The 25,909-nt window shown below is 44.7% G+C and overlaps 1 protein-coding gene across 1 annotated transcript in view; it reads left to right on the forward strand.

Moving 5' to 3' along the window:
• Positions 1-18,621, forward strand: part of otop1 (otopetrin 1) — a 30,037-nt gene extending 11,416 nt beyond the window's left edge. The window contains exons 5-10 of the mRNA XM_068032708.1: positions 8,125-9,080; positions 15,583-15,742; positions 16,211-16,295; positions 16,895-17,015; positions 18,181-18,272; positions 18,366-18,621. Of these exons, the coding sequence (XP_067888809.1) occupies positions 8,125-9,080; positions 15,583-15,742; positions 16,211-16,295; positions 16,895-17,015; positions 18,181-18,272; positions 18,366-18,621 (1,670 nt within the window). The remainder of the gene's footprint in view (positions 1-8,124; positions 9,081-15,582; positions 15,743-16,210; positions 16,296-16,894; positions 17,016-18,180; positions 18,273-18,365) is intronic.
• The last annotated feature ends 7,288 nt before the right edge of the window (positions 18,622-25,909 follow it).

The following is a 25,909-nucleotide window of genomic DNA, read 5'->3' on the forward strand; positions in this document are numbered from 1 at the left end:
TGTTGGAATACTCTCCACTTGCCTGGACGGGTGCAGCTCCAACAACACTCAAGAAGCTTGACACCATCCAGGACAAAGCAGCCCACTTGATTGGCACCCTATTCACAAATATTCACTCCCTCCACTATTAGCACCGCAGCCTCACAGCTCCAGCGATCCAGGTTCGATTCTGGGTACTGCCTGTGTGGAGTTTGCAAGTTCTCCCTGTGACCGCGTGGGTTTCCGCCGGATGCTCCAGTTTCCTCCTACAGCCAAAGACTTGCAGGTTGATAGGTAAATTGGCCATTGTAAATTGCCCCTAGTATAGGTAGGTGGTAGGGGAATTGAGGGAAGGTGGGGATGTGGTAGGAATATGGGATTAATGTAGGATTAGTATAAATGGGTGGTTGATGGTCGGCACAGACTCGGTGCACCGAAGGGCCTGTTTCAGTGCTGTATCTCTAAATAAATAAATAACATGCAGTGGCAGCAGTGTATACAAGATGCACTGCAGCAACACACCGAGGCTCCTGAGACAGCACTCTCCAAACCCGCGACCTCTACCACCTAGAAGGAGAAAGGCAGCAGATGCATGGGAACACCACCACCTGCAAGTTCCCCTCCAAGCCACGCACCATCCTGACTTGGAACCATATCACTATTCCTTCATTGTCGCTGGGTCAAAATCCTGGAACTCTCAGCACTGTGGGTGTACCCATCTGACATGGACAGCATGATTCAAGAAGGCAACTCACCACCACCTTTTCAAAGGCAATTGGGGATGGGTAATAAATGCTCCCTAGCCAGCAATGCCCACAACCCGGGAACAATTGCCCAACCTCAGCCAATCTGCTGCTGAAAGCCTCATCCATGCTTTTGCCACTCAAAAGCTGGCTGGCCTCCCATCCTCCACTCCCCTTAAATTTCAGCTCATCCAAAACTTTGCTGCCCATATCCTATCCAGCACCAAGTTCCACTCTCCCATCACCTGTCTTGTTGCTAACCTACATTGGCTTCCGGTCCCCAAAATCTCAAATTTGAAATCCTTATCGTTGTCTTCAAATTTCTGTATGGCCTCATCCCCTTCCTATCTCTGTAACCTCCATTACTGCTGCAACCCACCTAAAGTCGCCATTCCTCTGACTCCGGCCTCTTGTGCATTCCTGCTCCCTTTGTCCAGCACCGGGTGCAGTGCCTTCAGCTGCCTTGTTCCAAACATTGGAAATTTCCTTCCTAAACTGCTCTGCTTCTCTATTCTCCTCCTATTCTTCAAGACCCTTTTAAAACTCCAGCAGTGGCCTAATTAGTGTTTTATATAGTTCCAGCATAACCTCCCAGCTCTTATATTCTGTGCCTTGACTAATCAAGACAATTATCCCGTATGCCTTCTTGACCACCTCATCTACCTGTCCAGCTACCTTCACGGATCTGTGGACATGCACTCCAAGGTCCCTCTGTTCCACTATACTTCTCAGTATCCTACCATTTGTTGTGTATTCCCTTGCCTTGTTAACCTTCCCTAAATGAATTACCTCACACTTCTCCGGATTGAACTCCATTTGCCACTGTTTTGCCCATCTGACCAGTCCATTGATGTCTTCCTGCAGTCTGCAGCTTTCTTCTTTATCATCAACCATGTAGCAAATTTTTATATCATCTGCAAACTTCTTAATCCTACCACCTATATTCAAGTCTAAATCATTGATATATACCACAAAAAGCAGGGGATCTAGAATTGAGTCCTGCAAAACCTCACTGAAAACAATTGTTCTCTCCTCAAAAAATTCAGTCATGTTAGTCAGACACAACCTTCCCCTATATCCATGCTGACTGCTTTGATTTATCTGTGTCTATCTAAATGAAGATTTATCCTGCCATTCAGAATTTTTTATCGAATAATATTTCCACCAGAGTTAGGCTGATTGGCCAGTAATTACTTGGTGTATCCCTTTCTCCCTTTTTAAACAACGATACAACGTTAGCTATCCTCCAGTCCTTTGGCGCCACGCCTGTAGCCAGAGCATTGTAAAATGATGGTCACAGCCTCTGCTATTTCTTCTCTTGCTTCCTTTAACAGCATAGGATACATTTATCTGTGCTTGGGGATTTATCCACTTTCAAAGATGTTAAACCCCTTAATACCTCCTCTCCCGCTATGTTAATTTCATCTAATATTTCACACTTCTCCACCCTGATTGCAATGTCCGTATCGTCCCTTTCTTTTGTGAAAACAGATGCAAAGTATTCATTAAGAGCCAATACCAAAATCCTCTGCCTCCACACACAGGGTACTGTTATGGTCCCTAATAGGCCCTACTCTTTCTTTAGTTACCCTCTTGCTCTTTATGTATTTATAAAAAATCTTTGGGTTTTCCTTGATATAACTTGCCAATATTGTTTTCACTCCCTCTCTTTGCTTTTCTAATTTGCTTTCTAAATTAACCCCTACACTTTTTTCTACTCCTTTGTGTTCTCTACAGTATTGAGCCTTCAGTATCTGTCATAATATTCCCTTTTATTCTTTCTCCTCTCCTTTAAGCTCCTTGACATCCAGGGGCTCTGGATTTGTTGATCCTCCAATTTTAAGGGAACAGACTTGCTCCGAACCCTCACTATCTCTTCCTTGAATGCCTTTCACCGATCTGGCACTGATTTACTTTCTAGTAGCTGTTTCCAGTCCACTTTAGCTAAATTAAATCTCAACTTAGTAAAATAAGCTTTTCCCCAATTAAGAACTTTTATTCCTGGTCTATCTTTGTCCTTTACCATAACTCCCTTAAATCTAACTGAATTATGATCACTTCCACCAAATTGCTCCCCAACTGATACCCCTTCAACCTTCCCAGCTTCATTCCCTAAAACTAAGTCCAGAACCATCCTCTCTTATATATGTTCTGATGAAGGGTTACTGACCTGAAATGTTAACTCTGCTTCTCTCTCCACAGATGCTGCCAGACTTGCTGAGTATTTCCAGCATTTCTTGTTTTTATTTCAGATTTCCAGCATCTGCAGTATTTTGCTTTTATTACCACCCCCTCTCTTGTTGGGTTTGCTATGTCCTGGCTGAATGCTTTTTAAGAATTCAGCTCCCTCTGTGTCTTTCACACTAATTCTAACCCAGTTATTATTCGGGTAGCTGAGGTTCCCCACTATTACTGCCCTTTGTTTTTGCACTTGTCAGAGATTTGCTTACATATTTGCTGTTCTATCTCCCTCTGACTGTTTGGGGGTGGATAGTAAACTCCCAGTAGTTTGATTTCCCCTTATTTTTCAGTTCAACCCATATGGCCTCATGTGATGATCCTCCTACCATATCATCCCTCCTCACAGCTATAATTGTTTCTTTAATTAATATTGTGACCCCTCCCCACCTTTTAAATCCCCTTTGCTATCTTGTCTGAAAATCCTATAATCAGGAATGTTAACCTGCCCTCCTTTCAGCCATGTCTCAGTAATAGCTATAATATCATACTCCCACATGTCAATCTGTGCTCTCAGCTTATCTGCCTTATTCCTTAGACTTCTTGCATTCTTACCATTTAGCACTGCAAAACTCCCTTGTTATCTATTTTCCATCCTTTGTTTCCTCTGCTTTCCAGACACGCTTACTAATTTTCTGTCTTCCCATTCCCAATTTTTCTTCTTTCTCTTCTGAATCTACTCTTAGGTTCCCATGCACCTGCCAAGCTAGTTTAAGCTCTTCGCAACAACACTAGCAAACCCCCCGCGAGGACATTGGTCCCGACCCTGTTGAGGTGCACCTCCCCCAGAAGTGGTCCCAATGCCTCAGGAATCTAAATTTCTCCCTCTTGCACCATCTCTACAACCATGCATTCATTAGTTCTATACTATTTCTGTACTCACCAGCATGTGACACCAGAAGTAATCTGGAGATTATTACCTTTGAGGTCCTACTTTTCAATCTTTCTCCTCGCTCCCTAAATTCTGCCTTCAGAACCGATATGGACCAGGATCTCTGGCTATTCACATCACCGTTTGTGACATCCTAAACTCTAGTACCGGGGAGGCAAGATACCATCCTGGAGTCATGTCTGTGGCCACAGAAGCGCCTGTCTGTTCCCCTCATTATTGAATCCCCTTCCACTATTGCTGTTCCACTCATCTTCCTCCCCCCACTGTGCAGCTGAGACACGCCTGTCCTTGGCTCTGCCTGCACTCCCCAGAGGAACCATCACTCTCACCAGTATTCAGAACTGAATATGGGTTGGAATGTGAGATGATTTTCCCTGCCCTGCCTGCCAGGTCCTCCTTGTCCTTCTGGTGGTCACCCATTCCCTCTCTGCCTGCACATTTTTAAACTGCAGGGTGACCACTTCCAGAAACATGCTATCCATGAAGCTCTCAGCCTTGTGGATGCCCCGTTGTGATTCCAGCCGCGGCTCAAATTCTGAAAACCAAAACTTCAGCTGGTCTAGTTGGCGACACTTCCTGCACATGTTGTCATCCAAGCGACGAGAAGCATACAAGATTTCCCACATAGCACAGGATGTGCAGTCCATGGGGCTAAGCTTCTCTGCCATGCCTTTACTTTCTAGACTATTATCTAGAAATACTTACCAGCTACTCACCTGCTGGCTCCTTCCCTGCTTTGGATCTCACTTTTGCTGTTTTGCAGGTGTTGCTTTTGTTGTTGGAGATTTCACTGGAGGCTCTCTCCCCCACTTTAACTCCTCAGTTGCCGTGCTCAGTCTCCACGCAGGTCCACTGCCGCTGCTGCTACTGGTGAGTTTATCTGTAAGATAGATAAACACCTCCCTGCTCACCTAATTAATGCCTCTAGACTTCAGCTCCCAGATCTTACTGACTCCCACTCCTTCACTCAGACCGCTTCTTGACTTGTGAAAGACAAGAACATCACCTCTTACCTCACAGCACCGAATTCCCTCACTCAGCAAATTCCCCAAATTAAGTTCTCTGTCGAAGCAGTACTCCATGCTAGTTACTTTCAAGTGTCCTAGTGTAATAAATATGGGGCAGGCTGAACCTAGCTTCTAGTGAATGCAGGCCCAGAAGATGAACTGTGCACAAATTGGCATTGAACACTGAGCCCTGAATGGCTGGAAAAATAATGACACATTAATGGTGCTCACCATTATGAGTTTATAAATAATCCAGAATTTGCAGTGAAGAATAGATGCACCATAAGTTCCAATTCTCCACAAATTGCTGGATGATTTGCACCGCTCCACCATTAGTCTTCACAAAACCAAAAATATTACCTCTGCCATGAGCCTTCCCAATGAATTTCATTTCATACCATGATTTACATTAATGCAACTTAATCTTGCTGCAGCTATTTAGGGCTCATAATGCATTTCCTATGGACCCAGTTAATGTGATTTATGGCCAGACATGTGTTATGGCCAGGTGAGGAGAGGGTCACAGGCTCCCCTCTTGCCCTTCCTCTTATTTGACTGGAACAGGGTTTATTTCTTTTTTAAACAGTGGTTGTGCTTACCAGCTCTGTGAGTGTTTTACCTTTTACCTTTAATGTGATTGTGAAAGAACCAATTGGACAGGTTTTCTTGAGTTTAAACAAGAAAGAGGTGAGTTTATTATACTTAACAATCTAAACCCGATCTAAATAAAATAATAAAAAACACTACCTATTCACGCGTACACTCACACGAGAATTACACATATAGAATAGATTACAGAGTGAGAAGTAGATTTTGTGGTTGGATTAGAGTCCAGAATAAATAAAAATTAAATACATAGTCTGTGCAATTGGGTGATTCTGTGGTCTTCTGGCTGAAGTTGTATTCTTGAAGTCTTTGGCTAGTCACAGTGTACTTTGTGGCTGGCCGGCTTGACTCAGGGCTTTCTTGGAGGCAGACTTGTAGGTGGCTCTCTTCACCTGGTCTTTGTCTGTAGCAATCAGTAAGCTTGGAGGGTCCACATCACAGATGGTTTTCAAATTTGTGGTGGTATCTGGGGAGAGAGAAAGGAGGCACACCACCTTTCCGCTGCTGCACTGTCTGAGTTACTGGTTTGACCCTTTGCTCAAGGGAACTCCCACCTTTCACAGAGATGGACAGATGGTCACATGACTGCCTCAGTATATTCTCTGGAACCTTCTAATGAGATTCAAGGTTCGGAATTGGTGCCCCAGGATGCCAATATTTACACTTGGAGGGAGTTTGCTCTTCCAAAGTCAAGGTGGCAGGATTGCCTTGAATGCTGTGCTGTGCTGTGCTAGTAAAGCAATCTTAGATAATTCAATCACTTAGAGCAAGGCATTGTTCTGGGTCCATGCTCCTCAGACCTCTGTCTCTTGTCGGAGCCTTGGAATGTGAATAGGTGTTTCCAATGTAAATTGCGATGGTCATCTTGGTTGCCACTTATTTAAAAGCTAACTGCAGGATTTTTTCCATTAAAAGTTTAATGTAAGTTTCCAACTGATTAATTAATATTCCTTATTCGGCATACCATTTTTTTCTTGACAGATGACACACAACCTTGGAGGCCCAGAATGGGAATATTGAACCTGCGGAGTCTCACTCCAGGCAGTGGTGTATTGTTCCTGGAATTTAAAAAAAAATCTTTTTATTGTCTTGGCAGTATTTTTGTGTCAGCCTTGCCATCCACACTCCTGTTAGTCTCAGAAGGCAATCATTTTCAGGATGCAAAGCTATCTGAACACAATGAAATAGATTTCTTTCAGAAAATAACATTTTGGGTTACAGTATATGAGTAATTTGAGACATGATATGCTAAGTGTAGCATGTTTGGAAGGAAAAAGGTGACTTTATACCTACGGTTCCCAAAGCTTTTCCTCATTTCATTTCTGGATCTGTTGTAAACTAATTTGTTAGCGATTGATTGCTATCAATAGCCAACAACTCCATTTTCATTGGATCATGTAATTACCAGGATATTGGAAGGCCAAATAAATGGACACTGGTCTTTTTCTAGATATTCCAATATTGCTATCAAAGCAGTGCAATGACATAGCCATTGGGTGGTTCACTGTTCTGATCATGATGGATGTGACCACTGATTCTATACTTCATGGGTCAAGAATATTTGTACATTGTGCACACCTACACTGCCATTCACAATTCCCAAATTCAACTGGTTTACAATGAGAATATAAGAACATAAGAAATAGGAGCAGGAGTAGGCCATAGGGCCTCTCGAACCTGCTGTGGCATTCACTAAGATCATTGCTGATCTGATCTTGGTCTGAACTCCACTTTGCTGCTTGCCCCCAATAACCCTTGACTCCCCTATAGTTCAAAAATCTGTCTATCTCAGACTTGAATATATTCAATGACTTAGCCTCCACAGCTCTCTTATTCAGAATCTATGCTCCTCTCAGCATCTATCCTGTCAAGCCCCCTTAGAATCTTATATGTTTAAATAAGATCACCTCTCATTCTTCTAAACTCCAAAGAGTATAGGTCCAACCTGTTCAATCTTTCCTCATAAGAAACCCCCTTCATTCCAGGAATCAACCTGGTGAACCTTCTCTGAGCTGTCTCCAATGCAAGTATATATTTCCTTAAATAAGACCAAAGCTGTACACAGTACTCCAGGTGTGGTCTCACACCCTGGACTGATGTAGCAAGACTTCCCAGTTTTATACTCCATCCTCTACTTCTACTTGTTCTTTTTAATTTTTTTCTTACTCTTCCTTTCTGTTTCATTTCTCTCTCTCTCAATCCCCTCTCTTTCTCTATGTTTATTTCTCTTTCTGCCCCTAATTTGAGTTTAATATACCCTATTTGATCTCCATCATTCGCTCTGTTTCTTTCTCTATCCTGTTCTTTCATTGGTTGAGAGAGACCAGAGCGACAGCGACATCTCTGCGCCATGATTGTTTCCACATTTCAAGTGATTTGAGTCGCAAATATAGTGTGATGTGAACGGTGGGGTAATAAATCCAGTTAACATCGTTCACCGCCTAATGCGTCATTGCAGCAATTTCTGGCCCCTTATAAAGACTGGAATAGTTTTCAGGCGTATTAGGTTATTGGGAGCCCCAGATTTGTAATCGTGAAGTCTAAAGTCAGGTGCATACTAATGATAAATCATGAACACGCAATGGGTTTGCATAGCAGCCAAATATTTCCCCTACATTTCAAGATAATCTGTATAATGTTTTATTCTATTTCCTTGCAGAAAAGGCTGGACCAAATTGCAGCTGTACTATAAATACATGCGCTGCTTTTTATAAAGGTTTCTACTACATGTACCCTTTCAGCATTGAGTATCACGTATTTGCGTCTGCTATGCTTTATATCATGTGGAAGAATGTCGGGCGTAAGCTGGAAGACCACAAACCTCACAAACTCATGTTTAAGACACGCTACCACGTATTGCCAGGACCAGTTCTTGGGGTTGCTGTATTCGCAACTACAATAGGAATTCTTATTGTGTACAGCATACAGGTGGGGCGTTCCAAAGATCATCACCAGTCTGCTGTGACTATGTTTTACTTGTACAGTATCACAGTACTTTGCTTAATGTCTGCAACATCTACAACCGGCCTGGCTATTAATAGAATAGATAAAAGACCGGTGGATAATTCCAAAAATCCCACGCGAAAGCTGGATGTCTACCTTCTCGTCAGCACAGCGTGCGCCTCCTGGCTGCTGTCCTGGTGCTCTGTGGTGGCGGCGATTTCTGCACAAGTGCCCCCACATTACACGTGGCTGAGCTTACCGGTTTCCACATTAGTCATCATTGAGAAGTCCATCCAAAACATGTTTATCATTGAATCCCTTCACCGTAAACGTGATAACGGTAAAGAGGAAGTAGGAAGCATGCAGGGGACCTTTACCATTTCGGCTTCCAGTAACCTTCCCGTGACAGCTTTATATTGTGGCATTGCCAACAAGGCCTTGGAGAATGCGGATGAAGAGATGTGTTGCGCTGCTGCTCGGTGCATCCCTGACTCTCCAGGTGAGAGCAGCAGAAACAGCAGCAGAAACAGCGGTGTGTGCAGTGAGCAGCTGACTCTGGAACAAGCTGCTGTTCCCTTTCCTCTATCCAGCTTCAGGCAAACGGAAAAACTGGACAAAAAGAGAATTATGCTGAAGAACATCACCGCGTTTCTGTTCCTGTGCAATATTTCGGTAAGACAGATTCAGTAATATATTAAGAACCAGTTTAGAAAAATCTTCCAGCTTTCTTTCATAAATCGTGTTTTTTTTTAATAGCAGTATTTACTGGGAGATATTGCCGAAAGGTGTCTCTTTCAAGGAAAAGAGTTTAAGGCTTTTAAAACAGATCAAATATGCAAGATGATGTATTCAAAAAGAATAGGTCCAAGTGGACAATTAGATCAACTGAGTAGCAATAAATGACTTTTTTACACAAGATCTTTAGGGTGGAAAGGAGGAAACTGTCAAATGGGTGTAGTACAAAAGGATTATTTGAGATGAATGCAACTAAAGAGGTTAAGGCTAATCTTCTTTGGCCTCCTTGTCTCGAGAGACAATGGGTAAGCGCCTGGAGGTGGTCAGTGGTGTGTGGAGCAGCGCCTGGAGTGGCTATAAAGGCCAATTCTAGAGTGACAGACTCTTCCACAGGTGCTGCAGAAAAATTTGTTTGTCGGGGGTGTTACACAGTTGGCTCTCTCCTTGCGCCTCTCTTTTTTCCTGCCAACTGCTAAGTCTCTTCGATTCGCCACACTTTAGCCCCACCTTTATGTCTGCCCGCCAGCTCTGGTGAACGCTGGCAACTGACTCCCACGACTTGTGATCAATGTCACAGGACTTCATGTCGCGTTTGCAGACGTCTTTAAAGCGGAGACATGGACGGCCGGTGGGTCTGATACCAGTGGCGAGCTCACTGTACAATGTGGCTTTGGGGATCCTGCCATCTTCCATGCGGCTCACATGGCCAAGCCATCTCAAGCGCCGCTGACTCAGTAGTGTGTATAAGCTGGGGATGTTGGCTGCCTCGAGGACTTCTGTGTTGGAGATATAGTCCTGCCACCTGATGCCAAGTATTCTCCGGAGGCAGCGAAGATGGAATGAATTGAGACGTCGCTCTTGGCTGACATACGTTGTCCAGGCCTCGCTGCCATAGAGCAAAGTACTGAGGACACAGGCTTGATACACTCGGACTTTTGTGTTCCGTGTCAGTGCGCCATTTTCCCACACTCTCTTGGTCAGTCTGGACATAGCAGTAGAAGCCTTTCCCATGCGCTTGTTGATTTCTGCATCTAGGGACAGGTTACTGGTGATAGTTGAGCCTAGGTAGGTGAACTCTTGAACCACTTCCAGAGCGTGGTCGCCAATATTGATGGATGGAGCATTTCTGACGTCCTGCCCCATGATGTTCGTTTTCTTGAGGCTGATGGTTGGGCCAAATTCATTACAGGCAGCCTGTACAGGTAGCCTTCATTAAGGCTAATATTGGAAAGTTATTGCAGTATCGCAATAATGAAGAAAGCATTCGAGAGGAAGTTAGAAAAACTGTCAAATATAAAAGTGGTAGTGAAATTAAGAAACTTAGTTGAAATATTAAATGATAGGTGGATCACAATATTCTATTTCAAAAAGTGCTGAAAACTTCTGACTCTCGATAATTCCAATTGAAAGAATTCACATTTACATGCAATATCTGTTACGCCTGTGGGCGGCACTGTGACAACAGACTTCAATGTAACGCTTTGGTAACTCGTCTGCATTAACAGCAACAAAGCAGGGGAAGGAAACCTCCTTAACAGAGGATAATTGGGGCCTCTTCAAACTTTATATTTTGGAATCTCTGCACTGTTTCAAAAACACTGCCATTTAAAAAAAAAACTTAAAAATAATATTGGGACAAATGTTGGCTTTGAAGTATCAGGATCACTTCAATGAAAGAAAAACTGGGGCCTCCTCATTTATTGAAAATTGTTGACACCTCCACTGTATACTTTTCCAATTCTCCCACTGAGGTAGCTCTCCCCACCCGATGAAGTAAATATCAGACCAACTTACTGAGGTATTTGCCAACCCCCAACACTCCCACCCCACGACACTGAGGTACTTTTGTTACTCCCCACCTGCCATTAAGATAATTTTTAACCCTCCCTTTCCCTGATTCCCCTCTAACTCTTTCTGCTTTCCGCCTCCTTCCTCCTTTCTCTTGCTTTGTTGCCTCTTAATAAGAAACACCCAGTGTGGGTCTACAATTGGAAGATCCTGTCTAACAAAACTCCTTAGCTCCTTTGAGGATATTACAGATAAATTAGACACAAACACTGCCACACAGTTTTTACTATGATCAAATGTTTGACAACATTTTTGACAACACATGAAAGGTGTCTAATTGAATTAATCTAACACATGTGAAAAGATAAGTAGTTGGGTTTTAAAAAAAGGAAACAAAGTGTTGGTGAGAGATGCCATGTCAGACTGAATGTGGTTTTTAGTGGGATCAACCTTTGTAGGTTCTATTCTTTATGAATGATCTGGACATGGAAATCAACTATAAACTTATCAATTATCACGATTCACCCTTGTCTCAGTGGCACACCTGTGTCCCTGAGTTAGAAGGTTGTAGGTTCAAGTCCCACTCCAAAGACTTGAACACAAAATCTAGGCTGATACATCAATGCAGCACTGAGGGTGTGCTGCACTGTTGGAGGTGACATCTTTCAGATGACCTGTTAAACCAAGGCCTGTCTGCCCTCTCCGATGGATGTAAGAGATCCTATGGCACTGTTGCAGAAGAGCAGGGGAGTTCTTTCCAATGTCTTGGCCAATATTTATCCCTCAGTCAATATCACTAAAACAGATAATCTGGTCATTATCTCATTGCTGTTTGTGAGACCCTGCAAATTAACCACTTCAAAAATACATCATTGATTATAGGGCATTTTGGGCTGTATTATATAACTACAATTTCTTTCTTTATTAATATGTTTAGAACATAAAAATAAAGGGATAGCGAGTCAAAGGGTGCAACAAAGGATTTATAAAGATGTTAGATTGGTTACATAATTGGACAAACTTTATATTTATCATAGTTAGATGTTATTGTATTACATGAAGATCAAAAGAAGTTGGACATAGGTATGAAATAAATAGAATTGAATTAGCAGATTGAGATTTAGAAAAGGACATGAGGGTGGTTGTCGTAGACACATCGCATTCAATGTGCAGACAATGGAGCAATTCAATTGAGAAAGCTGACAACATGCTAGGATCTATAACCACAATGATCAAATATAAATCTACAGTTATATTGAGGCTTTACATTACACTAGCTAGACCACACTTAAAAATCTGTTTTTCAGCTTTGCTCACTTGGTCACCACAAATATATTTTTACATTAGAACCAACACAGAAGAACAATAAAACTGATCCCATGTGTAAATGATATTAATAATAATAATAATAATAAGGAAAAATGAGGGAAGCTGAAACTTTGTATCCCAGAGAATAGGTAGTTGAGAAGGACCTTATTGAAGTACAGAAATATTAAATGGTACAGGTAAGGTAGATATAACTGATTATGTACAAGTTTATCAAGAAATTGGAAGTTTATGAACACAAATTTGAAAGAATTTCCAGAAAACCTTTTGCTCAGAATGATAAACACTTTGAATAATCTAGCAAGTAGGGAAAGGAATCAGGACAACATATTGGGGTGTTATAATACAGTTAGATGCCATGATGGTAGAGCTGAAGTGCTAGAGGGATAAACTTTGATAGGCCAAATGGCCATTTCTTATCCCTGAATTTCCTTATATAGTTAAGCTTTTTTTATGTTAACCTTTGATCATTATGAGCACCTACAATTTGCCATAAACAAGGTAGCAATTTAATGAGTAATTGGGCTCAAAAGATTAAGGAAAATGTAATTCTGAAGATGAACACATTTAATATCTTTAAAAAATGCACTTCCTGTTCACAAGCCTTTCTTCCTGTTGCCATGATTTTGAATCAGACTTTTTCATCTCCATTCAATCGTGCTATGTCAACTGTCACAATGTAGTCACAGGCTCTGGCCACCAGGTGACCTTGTGAAGTGAGGATCTGAAGTCTCTTTCTCAAATCTGTCCCCATCTTGTATATCAAAAAAACTTCATATTCATCAACTGACGATGGGTAATGGGCCATTTAATAGTTTCATTTCATAGAGCCGTAGAAAAATTACATCACAGAAGGAGGCCCTTCAGCCCATCGTGTCTGTGCTAGCCGACAAATCTAGCCACCCAATCTAATCCCACCTTCCAGCACCTGGTCAGTAGCCTTGCAAGTTACAGCACAATAAACCAATTTGAGTTACAAAAGTAATCACTTACGACAGACAAATGGCAAGCAAAAATGTGAACTAAGGGCTATTTAACCTTTTGAATAGTCACAGCAATCATCTTTAGAAATAACAAAACCATTAATAAACTTGTTCAGTTATATTGGTAAAGGATAGGTTTTACTGCTCCTCCAATGCCTTTCCAGTGTCTTCTGGCTGGGTGGGTCTGTATTCACCTAGTTCCATTCATATCTATCTAATCATAGCCAGAAAATCACCTGCAATGGCTTCTCTTCCTGCTCCTGCAGTTAGCTTTGGTGTCCTCCAAGGATCGATCCTTGGCCCCCTCCTATTTCTCATCTGCATGCTTCCCCTCAGTGACATCTGAAAACACAATGTACGCTGGTGACACCCGCCTCTACCTCACTACCACCTCTTTTGACCTCTCCACTGTCTCTAAATTGTCAGGCTGCTTGCCTGACATTCAGTACTAGATGGGCAGAAATTTCCTCCAACTGTATATTGGGAAGACTGAAACCATTGTCTTTGGTCCCCGCCACAAACGCTGCTCCTTAGCCACCAACTCCATCCCTCTCCCTGGTAACTGTCTAAGGCTGTACTGTTCGGAATCTTGGTGTCATATTTGACCCCAAGATGGACTTCCAACCTCATATTACACTGTCAGTAAGCCTGCCTATTTCTACCTCTGTAACATCACCCAACTCTGCCCCTGCCTCAGCTATTCTGCTACTGAAACCCTCATTCGTGTCTTTGTTACCTCTAGACTTGACTATTCTACAGTACTTCTGGCCAGCCTCTCGCATTCTATCGTCCATAAACTTGAGGTCATCCAAAACTCTGCTGCCCATGTTCTAACTCACACCAAATCCTGTTCATCCATCACCCCTGTGCTCACTGACCTACATTGGCTCCCGGTTAAACAATGCTTCATTTTTTAAAGTTCTCATCCTTGTTTTAAAATCCCTCCATGGCCTTGCCCCTCCCTATCTTTGTAATCTTCTCCCGGTTCCACAATAGTCCAAGACATCTGTGCTACTCTAACTTTGGCCTCTTGAGCATCCCTGATTTTAATTGCTTCACCATTGGTGGCTGTGCCTTCAGCTGCCTGGACCCCAAGCTCTCTAGCTTGTTTTCTCCTTCAAGATATACATTAAAACCTATAGCTGGAATTTTATGGCCCCCAAACGAGTGGACTGGTGGTGGTGGGGGGGGGGGGGGAGGGGAGGTGGGGGGCCATTCCCGATGCCTTCCCACCTCCGCTGCAATTTTACGAGGGGCGGCGGCGGCGAGCAACAGCCTGCCTGCCTCAGGCCAATCAAGGCCCTTAAGTGACCAATTAACTGCCACCACTGGTATTTTACCCACAGTGGGGGTGGCGGGGGTTGGGGGTGGGGGGGGAGCAGCAAAGGCCCCAAGAAGGCCACCAGGTAAAACCTGGCGACCTTCTTGTGGGTTGGGGAGAGAGCCCTCCTGATCGGGCACCCTGTGCCCCATGGAGGGCCACCCCCGAAGCCCTAACCGCCCTCACCACACTGCACTTCCCCAACCGACCCTGCTTGCCTTGCCAAGGCCTGGCCGATTATCCCCAGAGAGACCCAAAAACATATCTGTCTTCCAGGGCCATCCTTCACCATGCTTGCGATGGCTGGGTGTAGTCCCAGCAGTGGCCAATGCTCCCGATGGCACTGCTGGGATTAAGAGCTGCCGGGCTGCTGATTGGCTGGCAACCCCATTAGACGAGACATCCTGCCTCAAGGAGATGGAAGTCCCGCCCAAGACCAATTAAGGGCCTGGGGAGCAAAAAATTCTGACGTGGCTCCCCAGGCCTGGAGGAGGTGGGCTCACCCCTGACTTTTGAGCTGATGGGCGGGGCCTCCCGCCCAACATAAAATTCCGGCCTATGTCTTTGACCAAGCTTTTTCTCATCTGCCCTAATATCCCATTATGTGGCTCAGTATCAAAATTTGTTTTATAATGTCCCTCTGAGCTGCCTTGGGATGTTTTATTATGTTAAAGGGACTATATAAGTACAATTTGTTGTGTATTATTAATGCAAATCATATATTTGATATTTACCAATGTTATGGCCCGTAGTTTTTTAAGTGGAGTTTCTCAAGAACACCTGAGATATAATGCTGTTATAAGGTATCAGCAATTCAGCTACATAATAAAGATGCAAAATATAATACAACCATTTGAAGCCCATTGGAGGCAAAAAATACTTTCACTGTAATAACAAAGTTGATCATTTTGGTATGTTGCATGTTGGCATTACTCTACATATTTTACTTGTTAATAAATAGGTAGCTTTTAATGATAATTAGTAATCAACCTGACTCAATTCTTTTTTTCCTTTTTTAAAGTTTTGGATACTTCCAGCTTTTGGAGCTTGGCCCCAGTTTGACAATGGTTTGGAAGAAAATATTTATAGCTTTGAAATGTGGATTCTAATCGTAAATCTTGCTATGCCTTTTGCTATCTTCTACCGCATGCATGCATCTGCATCACTTTTTGAGGTGTTCTGTGCAACTTAATTAATGTTTCAACTAGTTTTAATAAAATGTACATATTTGTGAGCTGATATGTAAGAAAGCCACATTAGTGGATTTTATTTTCATGTACCTGAATGTGAAATAGACGTTGCCCAACACACCATGTTTTAACTTGCTACTGTGATGTTTTTAAAGGAATGTATTTGTAGTAATCTATACTAAATTTCTGTTATATGATAACAGATATTTCTCAATATTAACTGGGTACTATTATATTGCATTTGAACACAAAATTATGACACTTCTCCATATATCAGTTCGAAATAAGATGATGCATTCTTGTAAAATTTGTATAACCTATACTGTAGCAATTTTATGATGCTACACAGCTTTACTTCAGTTAAATGCAACCCAAGGCACAGTTCTAATCCTTCTCACATGCATAACTTAATTTGTATCTAAGCTTTAACCACAGTTCTTATTTGCATTGTTTATCTAGCTCTTCATAAAGTTCATGGAAATCCCTATATCATATTGAAAATGAAAACTGACACAGTTGGCATGTTACAAGTTGATAAATATTAGTAAATGCTGTGACACACACAGCCAGTTGGTCTCTTAACAATAACCATGAAGCAATTTTTAGATATTCATAGCTTTGGAATACATTGCTCTTAGAGTCAAAATACTTTAGTTTTTTTTTTATTTGGTTGTGGGATGTGGGCATCGCTGGCTAGGCCAGCATTTATTGCCCATCCCTAATTGTCCTTGAACTGAATGGCTTGCTAGGCTATTTCAGAGTCAGCCACATTGCTGTGGGTCTGGAGTCACGCATAGGCCAGATCAGGTAAGGACAGCAGAATTCCTTTCCTAAAGGACATTAGTGAACCAGATGGGTTTTTACAACAATCGTTTCATGGTCACCATTAGACTAGTTTTAATTTCAGATTTATTAATTGAATTCAAACTTCACCACCTGCCATGCTGGGATACAAACCCATGTCCCCAGAGCATTAGCCTGGGCTCTGGATTACTTGTCCAGTGACATTACCACTACGCCACCACCTCCCCTATAATGTGCTTTCAATAAATAAAATATTGCATCTGTTGACAATGAAACTGTAGGGAGCAAACGTCTTGCCCATGTGCAGTTCTAGTTATTTTTCTGTGCCGTCATATTCAGCAACTACAACCTCTTCAGCAGCTTCCAAGCTGCCTGTGTGCCCTGCAGTAAAGATAGCAGTGGTGTGGTTGTCCTGGAAAGATTAGCAGCCAAAAGCAGAGTGACGCCAATTATGGTTCCAGTATTATGAGTTTGTTTTTAAGATGTGATGGGATTTGGAGATGGTTAATAGCAGCTTTTGTATCAAGAGTTTTTTTTAAACTTTTATCAATCTTAATAAAAGTACTTTTCCACTGAGTGCTGTCTTTGCTGCTCATATTGCTGCATTTGTAATGTACCCTTTCATTTTAGCTGAGGTTTTGCAAGGCACAGGAAGAAAGCTGGTTTCAACTGAATGCAATGTGAATGGAGTGTAGTTCGTAATCCAAGCCTAATGTTTCAGGTGGTTATAGACAAGCAAAAAGCTTTCGTGGTGAAAATGGAGCATTTATGTCTTATGATTTCTTCTTCCTTCAGCAGGGAGGCATAAACAGGACTGAAATTAGTCACTGCCACTTAATGCTGCAGATTGCAGAGAATGCACACTGCAGACTTATTGATGTGTGTGGATGAATAGCTGCCATCTGCATTGAATAGGAATCTAACAGGTTATCCAAAGTGTTTGAAAACTGATCAATGGGTTCAGCCATTCCATTTACATAAAAAATGTACAGTTCATATACATTAGGGAGCTGTACTTCTGTGGGCAAACCCTGTTTTGGACCCTGTAAATTGTTTAACCACCTCCATGTAGAGTTAAAAAAAAAATCCTTTGACTTTTGTAGAGTCAGCTGTGTCTCAGTTGGTAGCACTCTCATCTGTAAGCTCAAAGATTCAAGTCCTACTCTAGGACTTGACTGTAATAATCTCGGTTGGCACTCTCGTGCAATACTGAAGGCGTGCTGCACTGTCAGAGGTGCCATCTTTTGGATGAGTTGTTAAACCAGGGTACCATCTACCCTCTCAGGTGTTTATAAAAGATCCCATGGCATTTTTTGAAGAAGAGCAGGGAGTTACCCCGGTGTCCTGGCCAATTTTTATTGCTCAGCAATGTCATGAAAACAGATAATCTGGTGATTATAACATTGCTGTTTCTGGGAGCTTGCTGTGTGCAAATTAACTTCCACATTTCCTAAATTACAACAGTGACTACATTTCAGAAAAGTATTTCATTGGCCATAAAGCGCTTTGGCACATCCTGTGGTCATGAAAGGCGCTATATAAGTGCAAGTCTTATTTTTCTTTCTGGTCTAACTCTAGTTATTTTTCCATGACATCATATTCCGTGACTGCAACTTCTTTAACAGATTCCAAGCTGTCATGTGGCCCGCAGTATAAAGATGGCAGTGAGTGGTTGTCTCGGAAAGACTAATGGCCAGAAGCAGAGTGAGGTCATCCTGTAAGTGTTGTCGGGCCACTGATCCACCCTGTATGGTTTGGTTTGATTGACAGCACAAGTTTCAGCATTCTAACATGTGCTTCTCTCTGCAAGCATCCAGCTTCAATATGTATCTTGTGTGAGGAGGGAGACTGGGCACCAGTTCTTAAGCAGGCAGAGATCACCCATCTTCAGCAGTAGGATGATGCTTGCCCTGCACCATGAGAGGGGCATCTCCCCAGTCGCCAGGCATTCCCCCAGGATCCAGAGAGAACAGCATCCAGAGGCCCATTCCCTCTGGATCCGTGATGGAAGATCAGTCGACAGTAAGCAACTGCATACAGACTCCTACCATTTTCCTAGCGAGTAGAAGAAGGGTGAGGCGGGGTCCAAATCTTCCAGAATCTGGATCCGTGACCTTACATACATACCTGCAGGTCCCTCAGCGTGCCCATCCTCTCTTTGTACACCTGCCAAAGGGCCAAGTCCACAATGGTCTGACCGAGGCAGGATTCCAAGTCTATCACCTCCCTCTCCAGGTGCCTCCTGCTTCTTGGTCAACCCCTTCACATACTCCTGACGGAAGACACAGATGTGAGTCTTGCCCACATCCCATCATAGCCTCAAGGAGAGGAAGACCCCTGCTTCCTTCTCCAGTCAGCCCAGAATCGACAGAACAAGTCCTGGCATCGCTCATCCTCCAGCAGCCGGTTGTTAAAGTGCCAGTACATGGACCCCACATGCATGCAGAGCAGAGTGAGCTCTGCCTACACCAGGTGGTAGTCAGAGCATGACACCTGTGAAATGTAGAGGTGGTCCATTTGAGACCTTACTTCTCCAGTCCTCCAGGTAAAGGCGCTGGAGTCAGGATGGAGATTCCACCAGACGTCCATGAAGCTGAGGGAGACAATCAGTTCCTTCAACTTCTTCACTGATGCTTGGACATGCTGGTGCCCGGAGTGAACCCTTGTCTCAAAGGTACAGCTGAAATCCCCCCCGCACCCCCAAGGATCATGCACTCGCTGTTATCAATGGAGCTCAGGAGAGCAGACACTTCTTTAAAGAAGCGCACTTGCAACGCGCTGGGCCTGGGCCCATACACGTCAACAAAGTCGAGCGGTATGCCGCCCAGGTGAACAGCAAATTGGAGCAAGCGGCTCAGCACAACCTCCTTCCCCCTTAAGAGCTCCATCTGAAAAGTCAGGGCCAACAAGAAAGCTACCCCACTAGAAATAGGGGTGCGGTGACTCATGTTGACCCTACCCTGCCACTCCAGGAGCTAAGTGGCTTTGTCCCCTGGAATGTTGTGTGTTGCCTGCAGAAAACTCAGAGCATACCTCCCTTCCCTGAGGACAGAGATTGTGAAATCAGCAGACAGACCCCTCTGCCATTGATAGTGAGGCTGGTTATGGTTATCTTCATGTCAAAAGTACTTTAATCCTGTCACCAAAACACCTCATCATGAGGAGGGAGCATAATTGCCAACCACTCACTCAGCAGCCGAGTGAGGAAGGCCTTGAACCGATGCTACACAACTGGCTTCATGTCTGCGAACCCTCCCCATCTTTTTGAGAGTGGCACGGACGGACTTTGAGTGGCCCCAGTTCTGACCACCGGTCAAGGGCCAGCTAAACTTTATTGCGGCATCCCCTGCTAACAACAAGAAAATTCCGGAGTTCCGCAATTGGGATGATGGGAGACTCAGTGGGAAGCACGAAGGTGTCCACTGCCTCACTGGCGATGGATTCTATATCGTCCTCCATGCCCCAAACCGAGTCCCCATCCTCCTCCAGGTAGTCACCGCTAGTGGCCGACACACCCATTACTGTGGGGCAGATGTCCCAGCCGCAGCAGTTGGTCCCTCCTCCATCCCAATCCCACTCCCAGGATCAATGGCGGAGGTGTCCTCACTGGGCTCCTCTGGGGAAACTGGGCTTGTAGGGGCCAGCTGTTCAGGATCACCACCTCTGTCCCCAGAAATCCACCTGGAGCCGGGTCCAGAGGCGGAGAGAAGAGTCCATGTCCCTCCCTGCCAGTACCCTTAGACCCAGCAGATGGAGAACTATTCATAATATTCAAATTGCCTTTTGGATCGGGTACATCCTGGGTGGCAGTACCAGGCAGCTGGGAGGGCTGGCCTTTGTGCTCTGATCCACAATGACCTGAGGCCTCATGGCCCCCATGGCAGTTCTTTACCTTCAGCTGTCAAAATTACCGTCACTCTGAATTTCTGCAACCGGCTTGTTCCAGGGTTTAGCTACGGACCTAGGTGGCATCTCGCAGTCTCTAGATCATCAGGCAGGTCACGGATTCCATATTCTGGAGGGTGGGGGAAAACATCCACTTTGACATAGGTGGGCCGGTACAGACACAGAGGGCTGTGGGCTTCGTCACCATCGATGGATTCCCTCAGGTCCAGGGGGTCATTGATTGCACCCACATAGCCATCAAGGCACCAACAGACCAGCCAGTCAGATTCCTCAACAGAAAGGGCTACCACTCAATGAATATCCAGTTTGGTCTGTAACCACAGGAAGTGAATCTTGCAGGTCTGCGCCCAGTTCCTAGGCAGCAGTCATGACTCCTTTATCCTGTGGGAGTCCCAGGTGCCTCACCTCTTCAAGCCCACATCCAAACTCCGGGGTGGCTGCTGGAGATAAAGATTATCTCCTAATGAGGTGGCTCCCGACGCCCATCTGAAACCCAGACACTACAACCAGAGCCATTTTCCTAACACGGACCTGCATTGAACAGACCATTGGCATCTTGAAGACATGCTTCCATTGCCTTGACCAGTCGGGTGGTGCCCTCCAGTACAAGCCAGCCAGAGTCTCCCATGTCATGGTCATCTGCTATTCCCTGCAAAACATGACACTGGAGATGGCAGAGGAACTGGAACGCCACTCCACCTCAGAGGAGGACTGGGAAAAGGAGGAACAGGAGGGGGAATGGCTTGTTCTCAAGGTGGCTGGTGCCCAGGAAGTGGAGGATGCCTGGCCATGCGGTCCCAGACCTCAGGGTGAACTGCAGACTGGAATGGCACCAAGGACCACGCTGTTTCAGCAGCGCTTCACCTAAACCTTGCAGCTGAAAAGCCCACTACTCATCTTCCAACACACACCACTATTACACCACTTTGAGCCTAAACTGCGAGGTCCCATTAGCAGCCATGTACATGCAGATGGAGTTTTCCTGCATCCATATATGTCCAACAGTGAAAAGCTTGGGTACGTAGCAGTCTCAGATCTCCATGCACCCACCACCAGCGCCATTCCCGTTTGGAGAGGAGACATCAATAACACACCAGTCAGAGTGGTGACAAAAAATTATATTGTGAGGCATATGAAAAGACAGACAGATTTATATAATAACATTCAGGTGACCCAAGAGGTGAAGTCAACACCGTGGCGCCTTCCTCTCCCTAATGCTTCTACAAGGTGCTCGCCCCGTGGCAGATGTCGTAGAGGAAGCCTGCTCCCTACTCTCTGCCACCGGCTGAGTTGCCTTTGGCTTCCATCCTCATCTTGGTGGCGTCTGTGAGGGCCCCTCCACAGGCTGCTGTGTCTGCATTATGGCAGGGGCTGCCTCCATCACAGGGCCCTGGCACACAGATGGCTACAAAGTCAGAGGGGGAGAGCAGCCAAAGGGTGGCACTGCAACCCTCTGTAGAATTGCCTCATCGTCTGCCATTAGGATCGTCTCAGCCCTTTCCTGGCACTCCTGGATGCAGGAAGCAGACACTGGCTGGGACGCAGCTGGCATTCACTCCGAGCATCTCAGAGTCATCAGCGACACTGAGCAGTCTATGCTGCAGAGAGTTTCGCTCCTTTTGCGCATTTTTTATTGGGATGTGGGCATTGCTGGCAAGGCCAGCATTTATTGCCCATCCCTAATTGCCCTTAAGAAGGTGCTGGTGGTGAGCATACTGCTCCTGATCCACTCAGAGTGGTGCTGCATTTGACTCTCCAAGAGGTTGCCGAATCTCAATGGAGGAGCTCATGTGATCGGAGCTTGCGTCATGGCAGAGCACAAGCACTGTATGGACTCCTCCATTGCCTGACCATGGCTCCACAAGGCCTCAGGGAATTTATTTTCCTCTGGTTGTCCAGAAAGGCCCTCCTTGTCTGTGACACCCGAGACCCAGCATCTTCGCCCAGTGAAGCATCGCTGTGTCTGTCCTTCCTCCCAGGGGGACTGCCCACAGCTGACTCTGCCTCACCATCCTGCTGATGCGTGATTTAAGGTTCACCCAGTGCCCCCCTCTCTACACTAGTTTGTTGCCCAACCAAGGTGTCTCTGCGCTGGGTGGAGGGTGCCAAGGTATTATGTGACAGTTCAGGTTCCATGGAATCCACCCCAGCTGTGGATATTGGCGCCGATGTGGTGGGTTCCTTTGGAAGCCTCTGTGCGACAGGCCCTGTGAGAGACAGAAGACAAAGGTAATGAGAAGTGGTTCTAATCAACAAGTGCCCCAGCACATCCAGTCCCTCATATGACAGCCGTCTTAGATCCAGAGTTCACAATGGGCAGGAGTCTCCTGCATGCCCTTCACCTCAAGAAAGAGCTATCCAATGACTTTGCTCATGGCCTCCCATCTCACCATCCTCCACCGAATGAGGGCACCCTGGTGATCTCTAGTGCTATTTCCTCTACTACTGTCAGAATGTTGAGCTATGCCACTCCATCTTCTGTTCAGGCCATCTCCCTTGTATTAGGGGCTTTTTTCTCCTGCAGGTTGAGAGGAGAATGATCCATAAGTAAGCTGCCCCCACCTCGTCTCCTCCAGCATGACATTCAGTGGGCTGATGTCCCCCGCACTGATGTCCCCATTTGAATGTTGCTCATATCTGTGGGTGGCTGCGTCTCAGTGTTGTGACCGTTCACTTACTCTGACAAAGTTAGGGAGAACTACAGACATTCTGCAAGCTCAGCTCGCAGGCTTTCTGATGCATAGAGAGTTAGTGCCCAATAAACCAGCTGCCGCTGGCCACTCACACCAGAATGCAATAGGCCATTGAACCTTTTCCTGCAGTGCGCCCAGGCCCTTCTCTTGGGTCCCTGGCTGCTGAGCTCCATGGCCATCTCCATCCACACCCTCTTGGACTCACAGGGGGGAGCTCCTCCTCCCTGAGGCTGGGTAAAACAGCTCGCTCCTCTTTGAGATGGCATCAATGAGAGCCTCCAGAGAGGCATTGGAAAAATGGGGTGCCACCCGGAGACAAATGCCCATGCCAACATAGGCCCTTTGAGCTCTCTGGTGATGCATCTATATAGGCAAAGGCAAGCCCAATGATGCCTGCTGCTTTCCTTTAAAATTGTAGTCACCTGTTCCTGCCTCCAGAACATTTCTGGTGCCTCTAATTGGGTGCTGGACCAGCAACCAAGCCAATTATATTGTTTGCATTTTAAAATAGTGCCAGGACCTGGAAATGCTCCAAGCGTCAGGTTCCCATCCCCAAACTCTGGCCCAGATAAAGCTCACCCTGCACTGTCCCATCAAATACTCCCAGCACAGGTACAGTACCAGTTGGGTACAGGGTAAATCCCCACCTGCACTGTTCCAGCAAACGCTCCCAGAGCAGGTGCCATACTGGAACTGCTTGCTAAGGCGTGCACAGTTCTGGAGCACAAGTCTTCAGCATTACAGCCGGGATATTCCACAGTCCCAGATAGCTGAAGTAGTTGGTTCCGCACTGATCCCGAGGTCCAGACACCTTTCCAATCCAAGGCAAACGGAGCAGGAGAAACAGATGTTGTTCCCATTTTACCACAGCTCAGGATAGAGACATTAGTCCCAGCCCAAAGTCTCATTAACTGAGATTGAAAAGCATGGTGTCAATCTCAAAATAGTGCAGCCTTTGCTACATAAATTCAGTAAATTCAGGGATAGAACTGACACATGGTGCCTGATTCAAAGATACAGAAACTCCTGTGAGTTGCACCTCTCTGTTGTTGCCCTCTCTATGGAGCTATGGGCCTGTGTCCAGTAGCAAGCTGGTCATCAGCGAGCAGCCACACTTTGACTTTATGATAGAAAGAAAGCCATTGAGGCTGAAGGTTGTTGGGCCTAGGACACAGACTTGAAGAACCCCTGCAGTGATGTCCTGTGGCTGAGATGATTGCATCGAACAACCACAATCATTTTGCTTTGTGCCAGCCACTGGACAGTTCCCCGGTCTCCCCGATTACCATGGACTTCAGTTTTACTAAGCTCCTTTGGGCTGTGGTTGTCACATGTTTTCTTGATTTTAGGGGCAGACACTCTCAGCTCAACTGTGGAATTCAGCCTGAATCCATGGATAGACCAAGGCTGTTATGAAGTCTGGAATCAGTGGTGCTGGTAGAAACCAAATATCAGTGAGCTTTTTGTAGTGCATTGGAAATGGGTACTCAGGCTTTATTTCCTCAGTTTTTTCTCAGAATTCAAAAGTGATCAGGAAAACTGAAGGTACATATGAAGAGTGGCGAGCCCTGGGAAGTGCTGTACCGTTATTTACGTTCTGAGGGAGGTTCCAATGAAAATTCCTGAATATTTAAGCAGAACTTTGTAATAACACCAAATATTTTTTGACATTTCTTGGCCTCCAGTATAAAAGTCACAACCTAACAAGATGACTGGTAAGGAGCTGCAACCCCATATTACATGGGAATATTTAATCAGGACAATTCCGAAATTATGTAGTCATGAGATAATGGCTAAATTTGCAGAGTATTTTCTGAAAGCATAGCGGTGATCTGCAAATTGTTTCCGGTTCGCTGGCAGGACATACTCTGAAAATAAAATCTCTTGGCATTAGCATTCCGGGTTCAGCATGGATACCAGATCAAGGTATTCCAATGTATAATATTGCCATCTCAACTGTGATTTACTAGTAAAATACTCTGCTGCCCAACACTCACTGCTAATGCGACACGAACAGCTGGCTGTCCATGCACCAGATGCAACAATTTGCCCGGTAAAAGAACAGCATTTTTTTTGCAGATGAATAGCAGGCCTTTTGTGCCTTTCATTCTTTTCAAAAATGTCTTCCCATTTGTGTACATCACAACTAATTTCTGTTTTGCTTGAAGGGTTTGTATCAAAATCTTTTCCCTTCCAAAGGCTAATGCAATTTGCTTAGGGGCTCTGTGAAACTATTCTAATACCATGAGTTAGTCAGGATTAAAAACTATAAATTCCCACTGACTGTCATGATGTCAAGCTCTGGATTGGGGGACGGGGGTGGGGGGCGGGAGGAGAGTTCAGAATAAATATTCAGTGGCAGCGTAATATTTTAATCTATTTTAACACACCAGCCCCAATACCATATAACCTCTCATAAATAGCATTAAAAGTTTGGATTGCTAAATAAACACTCTAAGCAGTAGACAAGTGCTCAAGTACTCACGTTTAAAACAATTTACAGCTACTTTTCCGTTTTAAGGATGTTTTCTGTTTTCACTTTCAATGGGAACCTCATATCCCCAATCCTAAATTGCGCTATTTGCCGAGGTAACGAAAAATAGCAACATAAGCCCTGACAGAACTTTCAGAGTACCACGGCCTCTGCAATGCGTTATTTGCTTCAGCGATATTGCTGTGCTACTTATACTGCTACTTATATAGTAGTGACTTTAATTTAGGTTAGCCTTGGGATAGAAATTCAGGGAAATTGAGT

This window comes from Heterodontus francisci, chromosome 1, assembly GCF_036365525.1.
Source record: "Heterodontus francisci isolate sHetFra1 chromosome 1, sHetFra1.hap1, whole genome shotgun sequence".
Taxonomy (NCBI): Eukaryota; Metazoa; Chordata; class Chondrichthyes; order Heterodontiformes; family Heterodontidae; genus Heterodontus; species Heterodontus francisci.